Source organism: Miniopterus schreibersii, assembly GCF_964146895.1.
Source record: "Miniopterus schreibersii genome assembly, chromosome: 16".
NCBI classification, from domain to species: domain Eukaryota; kingdom Metazoa; phylum Chordata; class Mammalia; order Chiroptera; family Miniopteridae; genus Miniopterus; species Miniopterus schreibersii.
The window spans coordinates 3,148,964-3,157,607 of record NC_138116.1 but is presented as its reverse complement, the minus strand read 5'-3'; the positions used below and the strand labels follow the sequence as shown (position 1 = coordinate 3,157,607).

General features: G+C 61.9%; 1 protein-coding gene across 1 annotated transcript; it reads right to left on the bottom strand.

Moving 5' to 3' along the window:
- Nucleotides 1-3,970: 3,970 nt before the first annotated feature.
- FOXJ1 (forkhead box J1) lies at nucleotides 3,971-8,158 on the bottom strand. The gene is made up of 2 exons (XM_081162529.1): nucleotides 7,492-8,158; nucleotides 3,971-5,744 (listed from the first exon to the last, which is right to left on the bottom strand). The coding sequence occupies exons 1-2, from the start codon at nucleotides 7,987-7,989 to the stop codon at nucleotides 4,977-4,979; spliced, it is 1,266 nt and encodes a 421-aa protein (XP_081018655.1). The 5' UTR covers nucleotides 7,990-8,158; the 3' UTR covers nucleotides 3,971-4,976.
- Nucleotides 8,159-8,644: the final 486 nt, after the last annotated feature.

Here is an 8,644-nt window from a genome sequence, read left to right as displayed (position 1 = left end):
GGGCAGCAAAGGGGCTGCTTACTTGCCCAGAACAGGGCAGCAGCAAGGGGCTTTCCTCCAAGCTCCAGCGGACCTGACTGCTCTCTCCCCAACCGGGCAGCCCTGGGGCTCCAGGAACCTCCCTGCCCCACTGGCTGGAGAACCCCTTCGTGCTTACTGTCTGCAATTGAATTCTGCCCAAGGCTACTTGGCTGCTCCTCTACCTTTCTTCCATCTGCCCAGCCAGCTCGCTCATTCATTCATTCATTCATTCCTTAGGAAGTTGATGCTGCGAATGTAGAAATGAGCAGACAGGCAGGTTCTCTGCCCGCAGGAGTCTGAGGACTCCAGAGCTTCTGAGACGGAAAACTCTGAGGCAGGGTCTGCATGTCACTCCTCCCTGCCACTCAGCCCACCCACTTGGCCCAGCACAGTGCACTTAAAGCATGTTGGAGGAAACTGGAATGCCGTGTGGGGATGGGGACAGGGCTTGGTGCCTAGAGTGAGGTGGGCAGGAAGGGGGCAGGGTGGTCTGGGGCAGGGGCGAGAGCACTTGGCAGCCTCTCTGCTCAGCTTAATTCCCTGGGCAAACAGCTGGGAAGGCTGTGGGCAATCACTGTGGCTTCAAAGGGCCCAGGGGGCCGCAGGAGGAGTGGGCTGTGTGCAGGCAGCCTGCCCTCCCCAGTACCTGGAACTCTTGCTTTCCTGGGAGCTCAGTGAGCTGCTTCCTTCAAGGGGAAAGGTGTTCTGGGGTTCAGACCCAGGCTGCCCCTCTGCCCTCAGAGCAGATTGTGCTGGAGCTGGGGGCAAGGCATGGAGACCTTCGGCCCTGTCGTCCCCCCACCTTAGTTAATGTGCACCCTGCCTTTCCCTGCACCCCCCAGGCTGGTTGGCTTCTGGGGGACAGTGCCCTCCAGCTGGTCCCTGTCCGCTCCTGACACACACAGGGAAAGTTCAGGCCCCAGCATGCCCGTTGGGGTGGCTCTGACCTGCCCCTGTCCCTGTCCCACCTGGAGCCACCCAGTGGGTCAGACACATGTGCCCCAGGAGGGTGGTGACCCCCAGGGCTTCCGTGTGCCTCCTTGGCTTACACAGGTGAGCGCAGCCCCAGCATGGGTGGCCTCACAAACCCCCTCAGAGCGCCTCCCCTCCCTTGTCACCTGTGTTTTCTCTTCATAATTACACAAGAATGTGTCAGCAGGACCTGGGGCACTCTCCACCCATTGTTAACGCAGCACGCCCCCCCCCCATCTCCACCCCTGACAGGCCCAGGCCTGCCTCACTGCCCCCTGCTGGGAGTCCAAATACACCTGTTTACCTTTGGGCCCTGGCCCAGGATGGAAGTGCCCCTGATTCCCAACCACCTGCCCCCCCTGCCCTCGCGCCCCTTCCTTCCCGCTCACCCTCTTCCTTCTGAGTCTTGTCCCTGCGTGTGTGGCTGCGGGGGTGCGGGGTGGAGAGGGATCCTGTCCTCAGCTCAGCTCTGCAGGTGCCTGGCCTTTTGCTGCAGGACAGCAAGGAATGCGGACCTCAGGGGAATCCCAGGTGCCTTCCAGACATCCTGAGTAACTGCAGCCTGTGGTGGCCTGTCCAGGGGAACAGGATGTGCTCTGGGCAGGGAGGGGGAAGACCCCAGGTCTAAGCTCCTGCCCTCTCCCGCATCACACTCCTGGCTAAGGACACTTGGCAGAGGGAGGGTGGGGCAAAGGCCACCAGTTAGGGGACAGAAAAGTGGCTGCTTCTTTGGGAAGGGCTGTCCCCAACACCCAAGAATGAAGTAGTTTAGGGACTCTCACCTCAAAGATGGGGAACCTGCTCAGAGGAACCTGCTCAGAGAGCTTGAGTCGTGGGCTCACCGCCACACAGCTTAAAAGACATAGTACCCCTCAGTGCAACTTGCAGTCCTGGACTGGGGTGCTGGGCCCGAGAGGAGCATCAGCGGGGCGACTGCAAACTTTGAGCAGGGCCTGCAGTTAGCGGGGATTACCAGGTCAATGTCAATTTCCCGATTGTGACGGGGGCACGAGGGTTCTGTACGAATGTCCTTGTTCTAGGGACATATATACTTGAGTGGTTCCTGCTAATGGGCAGTATGCCTGCAACTTACTGTCAGATGCTCAGAGCGTATTTAGACTGGGTTACATTGAATCTACCAATAAATATGAAGCAAATGAACACCTTTCTAAAAAATATCTTTATTGATTTCAGGGAGAGGGAGAGAGAGAGAGAAACATCAATGATGAGAGAGTCATGGATCAGCTGCCTCCTGCACGCCCCCTGCTGGGGATCGAGCCCGCAACCCGGGCATGTGCCCTGACCGGGAATCAAACCCTGACCTCCTGGTTCATGGGTTGATGCTCAACCACTGAGCCATCTGGCCGGGCTGAGCATCTTTTTAAAAGAGCCGCCAGGGCAGGGATGGGTCGGAGGGATGGGCTCTGAAACACACTTTCTGCATTATGATGCTTCCTGCTCAGGGTGTGGGGGAACCTGTGCCCATTCCAAGCCCCCTCTCAGCTTTGGTAGCATCTCAGGGCTTTTGAACAATGCTGATGCCCGGGCTCCAGCCCCAGAGACTCTGGCCCAGCCCAGGGATCTTCAGGAGCCCCTGGTGACTTTCCCCTGCAGCAAGGAGTGAGCCAGAGCCTCTGTTGGGCTTCCTCTGCTTTTCCTCACCTCCCTGGGCAGTTCTGCCTGCTCCTGACCAAACCCCTCTTTAGCCAGCAGAGGGTGAGGTGGGGGAGACAGTGGCATGCCCCACTTGTCAATCCAAGGTGGAACCCCTTTGACAGGGGCCGGAGGCTGATCCTGAGAGCCTGTGGAGAAGGCTGAAGCCCCCCTTGTTCCCCCACTGTTGGGGGCCAGTAGAGAGGCTGGTGGATGGTGGGGGAGGGAGGGAGGACTTGCTTGGAGATGAGGGGAGTCTCAGAAAGAGGCAGCCTCCCCAGCCTGCTGTGGGAAGGGGGTGGGCTGGCTTCTGGGCTCAGGAAGGCCCCCACCCCGCTGGTCCTGCAGTAAGTGAGCCCATCTGAAATATTTGGAATAATTAGCAAGTGAAAGCAGCAAGTTAGCATGGGGAAGGCCGGGCTGGCCTAGAGCCAGGCTCCAGGGAAGGGAAAGAAAGGGCTTGGGTGAGAAAGGGGCCCGTGGAGGCCGGGCAGGACTATGCACGAAGTCCCCGTTTGTGCCAGGGTGTGTGTGTGTGTGGTGGGGGAAGAGCGTGCACCCCCAGGGTGTGCTTGTGGGGCTGGGTGGAGAGTGGGTTCTAGACAAAGCAGGGAGGGGTGAGAGGATTGAGCTCAAACACACATTTTCTGTGACTCAGTGTCCCTATCAGAACCCTGGTAGGCTGGGTTCCTCAGAGCAGACCTGCCCGTGTGAGTAAGTGGGGAAGTGGGGGCTGGGCACAGAGACTGCCCTGGTGGCCTTCCTCCACGTTGAGCCTGCATCGGGCCTGGGAGGAAAGGCACCGAGCTGGGTGAACACACGCCAGGGTGGGAGTGGGGCACCTGCGGCTGGGGCCCTCTGACCTCAAACCCTGTCCCCGCCAGAAGACTGAGGGAGGGAGGTGCTGGAGACTGGCCCAGGCCAGGGACCGCAGATTCAGGCGGGCGAGCCCAGGCACGCCCTCTCGGCGGGGGACCCTTGAGCAGAGCCTTGGGCAGGCTCAGCCTTTGTGAGTGCCCAGGGCCAGGGCAGGGGCTGTGTCTCCTTTCTCCCACACTCCTGGGGGCTGTGGGTGCGGTGATCCCCACTGTGCATACAGTGGCACTGAGGCTCAGGCTGCAGGGGACCTCCTGAAGGCTGCCTTTCCCCCCCCACCTTTCTCCCTGGGGACACAGAGTTGTGGGGCGTTCATCAGGAGGCACTCTTCATGCCTTCGGTGACCTCCCCAACTTCCTCCCAGCCACTCGCCTCAGCATCGAAGAGAAGGGCCCCCTCCAAACTTTGCCCTCACCTTTTCCCAAAGAAGCTGCAAGCAGGTCCATTTCAGATTTTTTAAAATTTTATTTTCAAAATTTTTTTATTGTAAATAACTTTCCATGAAAAAGGTTAAATTGCCCCAAGGGGCAAGAGGATAGATTCGGGATGCAGCCTGGGGTGCTCAGGGTGGAGCCTGAGCTGTCCTGGTCCCAGTGGTTCTAGCAAGCTGGACATCCCTCCCGGTTAAACCTCAGCTATCTGCTACACTCACTACGTTAATCTGTCTTCCCCTTCCCCCTGCAGCTTGGCGGCCCCTGCCTCCCAGAATCCCAACTCCTCACTGCTCTCAGCCTCCAGTTGGGCTCAAAAATTAGGGATTTCCACCTTCTGCTCAGCCCCCCTTTAGAGATGGGCCAGAAGACTCCAGAGGCCTTAGAAAATCTCCCAGCCCCACCAGCACCCGGACCTCCTTTCAGTCTCCTCTCTCTGCCCCCTCCTCCCAGCTACACCCCGTCTACTGCCCACCCCAGCCCCAGGGAGGTTTTGCAGGGAGAGGCCTCCAGGGGGTTAATTTGCAGTCACCTAATTAGCATTGTTGTACCTGGGAACTTTCTCTGGATAGAAACCTGGGGAGGAAAGTGGGAGAGGGGAAGGGACAACCTTCGAAGCTGAGGTGCTCAGGGGCCGGCCCTGTCCTCTGACTCCCCAGCCCAGACAGGGCCCCTCCAGGCCGCTGCTCTCAGTGCAGGGCTATTTAGCTGGTCCCTGGGTCAGGGAAGAAGAGGGTCAATGAAACACTGTGACTGTGTGTGTGTGTGTGTGTGTGTGTGTGTGTGTGTGTAGGGGGGGCTGGGAGGGGAGGCAGCAAATCATTGGTCCTGAGCCCCAGTTCTCAGCCTCCTGGGCGGGAATCTGAGGGCAGCCCAGGCTGGGGGATGTGTGGCCTCGTGGGGCCAGCCTCGGGGGACTTGGCCCAGCCCCTGTCTGGGCAGTATGGTTCCATGGGCCTGTGTTGGGGGCAGTCTGGGCCCTGACTTGGGTGCTGTCCACAGGTGGGGGCAGGGCCTGGCCTCTTACAAGAAGGCGCCCACACTGGCCCAGTCTTGCAGGTCGGCAGCAAGGGTGGCATCCCCCGCCTCAAAGAGGGGCTCAGGGGGCAGGCAGCCACTGCCACTCTCGTCCCAAGGGTGCTGCAGGAAGGACGTAGCCAGGAAGGTCTCGTCAAAGTCCAGGCTGTCAGCAGCCTGTTCCACCGAAGGCCCCCAGGTCGCAGGGCAGTCGATGTGGTGGCCATGGACAGTGAGGTCCACGTCCCCATGTGAGGCAGGGCTCAGCGGTGGGCTCAGCTCCAGGGCCTCGAGCGTGCCCAGCTCTCCGCCCAGAGCGCCGGCGTGGAAGACCGCCTCCCAGTCAAAGTTGCCTTTGAGGGGTTCCAGCTCGCCCTGCTCCTCCTGGGTCAGCAGCAGGGTGCTGGGAGGCCGAGGGACCTTGGCCACCCGCTTGGGCAGTGGCTGTTTGCGCTTATGCCCGAGCCTGCCCTCGCCCGCACCCCAACCCACCTCCCCGGTGGCCTCCTCGAACTCCCGCAGCAGCTGCTGGGCCTCGGTGTTCACGGGCAGAGGCCCGGCCCACGGGGCGGCGCTGGGCTTCTGCGCGGCCTGGCGGGCAAAGGCCGGGTGGATGTGCACCGGGGTCAGCCGCCGCTTCTTGAAGGCCCCGCTGAGCAGGCGCTCGGCATACTGGGGGTCGATGCGCCAGAAGCCCCCCTTGCCGGGCTCATCTTTCTCCCGGGGCACTTTGATGAAGCACTTGTTCAGGGACAGGTTGTGGCGGATGGAATTCTGGGCCCAAGGAGAGAGGAAAGACAGGTTGGGGTGAGTGGCAAGGAAGGGTCCCTGACGTGGCTGTCAGTGCTCCTGCCTGTCCTCCTACCATCTTCTCTCCGATGGGGGAGGGGAATGGAGGCTCTGGGACACCAGCCACAGGGCACCGGGAGCCAGGAGTGCTGTCGGGGGCTTTTGTTCCTTGTTGCTGGGATATCTGCCTGCTCAGTCATCCGAGCCCTGAGCCACAGGGTGGCTCTCAGTGCCACCCCGTCCTGCCCTCCCTCCCTTACCCCACCACTCGCAGCCTCTGGCCAAACGCCTCAGCTCCCCCAGGGCCTGGACAGCCAGCTCCCTCTGCCTGGGCCTGGCTGGGCCGCTCTGTTTGTGCAGTGAGTGCGTTAGGGTGGGGGGCATTGGGCGACCGAGGGTGTGAGTGTGTATGTGTGTGCACACGCGTGCGTGCCTGCATAGGAGTGTGTGTAGGGATGAAAAGTGGTGGGATCTGATGACTTTCCTTGTTTGTTGAGCTGGCTGCTGGCCTGGGCCCTTACCCCCCACAGCCCCTCCTCCACCCTAGGCTGTTTGGCCTCAGTTGATTACTACCCAGAGAAGAGCATAGTGCTCATTCCTGGGGCCCATTTCCCGCAGCCTGAGCTTCGCAGGCTTGGGGTAGAGTTGGTGGCGGGGGAGGGGGGGTGTCTCTGCTTTCTCACCAAGGCTACAGATGGCACTGCCCCAGTCAGGGCCCAGCAAGTGAAGAATACTGTGATGTGTGGCCTGCTGCCTGTGGGTGCCCCAGGGAAGAGTCTGGGTATCCTCAGGGCCTCTGTCCCCAAGTAGCCCCTGATCCTGAGACTCTCAGGGCAATGTCTGCCCTGCCTACCCTGCTTCATTCCTAGTTGCAGTCTTATCCAAACCATGACGAGGAAAGGGGTCAGGGGCGTGAACAGCAGGGAGGATGGGTGGGTAGTGCCCCTTGGCAAGGCTGGGATGTTTACATGGTGGCCTGGCCCCTTGGCAGCTCTGCACCAGGTTCGGGAGACTTGGAACCTGAAGCCAGAGCTGGAGGCAGAGCCCCTGTGGAAAGCACCTGGCTCAGGGTAATTGTCCCCCCAGGGAGGTTGACTGAGAAGAGGGGGAGGAGTGGAGACAGGAAACTGGGGAGGGGCTGGAGTGGGGGCGGGGACTGCTGCTTTAGGAAGGCCCCATACCCAGGCCACTGAGACACAGCTGGCCTTCACACCCCACTGCACTGCCCCCCATGCCCCCCCCAGCCAACTGCAGAGCTTGGCAGAGGTGATACTCCAGCTTCCGCCTCTTGAGTCAGGTCCTGAAAAACTGTCCTTGGGCAAGACAGTGTCTAGGAATTCTAGGACTTGGGACAAAAATGTGTCCCTCGGTCCATCACCTTCCCCTAGGAGGGCTGTGTCCACAGCTACGTCTGGCCCTGGTCCTTGGTTGAGTCTGTTGGGTGAGTGACAAGTGCTTGCCCCTTGACCTCAGCATCCTCATACCTAAAGCCCTCTGAGCATCCTCTCTCCTCCCTCTCTGAAGTCAAATGAGGGGCATTTCCAAGCACTGGGCTGCCTCCAGGCCCTTCCTCCACGGCCTTCCTCCAGTGGGGCCCTGGCTGCACTTTGCCTGCCTACGTGACCTTCGGATCTGAGGGAAGTGAGTCCAGTCTGTGGGCAAGAGGGGAGAAGGAGGGGGGGAGGCAGGGAGGCAGGGAGAGGGTCGGGAGGGAGGGCGTGGCCTCCCCTACCTGCCAGGTGGGATCAGCATGGCGGAAGTAGCAGAAGTTGTCGGTGATCCACTTGTAGATGGCCGACAGGGTGATCTTGGTGGCCTTGCTGGCCTGCATGGCCATGCAGATGAGCGTGGCGTACGAGTAGGGCGGCTTCACGCTCGGGTTGGTGGCATAGTCCACGTCGTCGGGGGGAGCAGCCTGCAGCCCCGAGGGCGAGCTCTGGGACGTGCACGACGACGTGGGCTTGCCTGGCGTGTGCGGCTGCCCCAGGCAGGCGGGGTCCGCCGCCAGGGGGGACCCCGGGGCGGCCGAGCCCGGCACCAGGTGGTAGCCGTGGGGGTCGGTGCCCCCCGGGGGCAGGGTGGGGGCCTTGGCGTTGAGGATGGAGAATTCCTGCAGCCACTGCAGGCTGGTCAGGCTGTCGTCCAGGGCGTCGGGCTCCTCCAGGCCGCCGTCGGGCCCGGCCTCCTCCGCCGCGCCGGCTCCCGAGAGGCGCAGCCAGCTCTCCGCCATGTCTGCGGGGTCCCTCCGAGGGGGCGGTCAGCATCCACGGGCCGAGCCCAGGCCGGCCCGCCGCGCTCTCCGGCCCGCTCGCTCCCGCCGCTCCAGTTACGCAGCCTCGCGGGCGCGCGCTCGCATCCCGCGCCCCAGGGGTCGCCTCCTCCGAGTACGGACGTGGGGCCTGCGGGGACCACGGCGAGCTGAGCGCTCCGCCCCGCCCCGCCCCCGAGGGCGTGCGTGTGTGTGCCTGTGCGTGTGCTCGTGCGCGCGCGCGTGCGGAATTCCTCTAAAATCGTCCCCGCAGCTGCGGGGATCTTTTAGTGCCGAGGTCTGCGAAACAGCAGCAGCGCCCTGAGGCCCGACCCCCGCAAGGCCCGCCTCGCTCTTGTTTCCTCTCGGAGGTTGGAGAGACTTTATTAGCCGAGTAAAGGGAGAGGGTAGGGGCTTCCGCGGCTCCCCCGTTCTTCCCAGGAGCGGGAAACCAGACACCCCTGCCCTGAAGCGGAGGGAAGAGGGGCGAGGGAGCCCGGGAGGGCAGTTCGACGGGGCGGGGGGCAGGGGAGGCGTCTGATGTCTGACAAGGGGTATTAGGATGGAAGACCACCGGGAAGGAAGGGAACAGGACACAGAACTGTACCCCCAAACTCCACCGTTGTCAGGTTCTGAG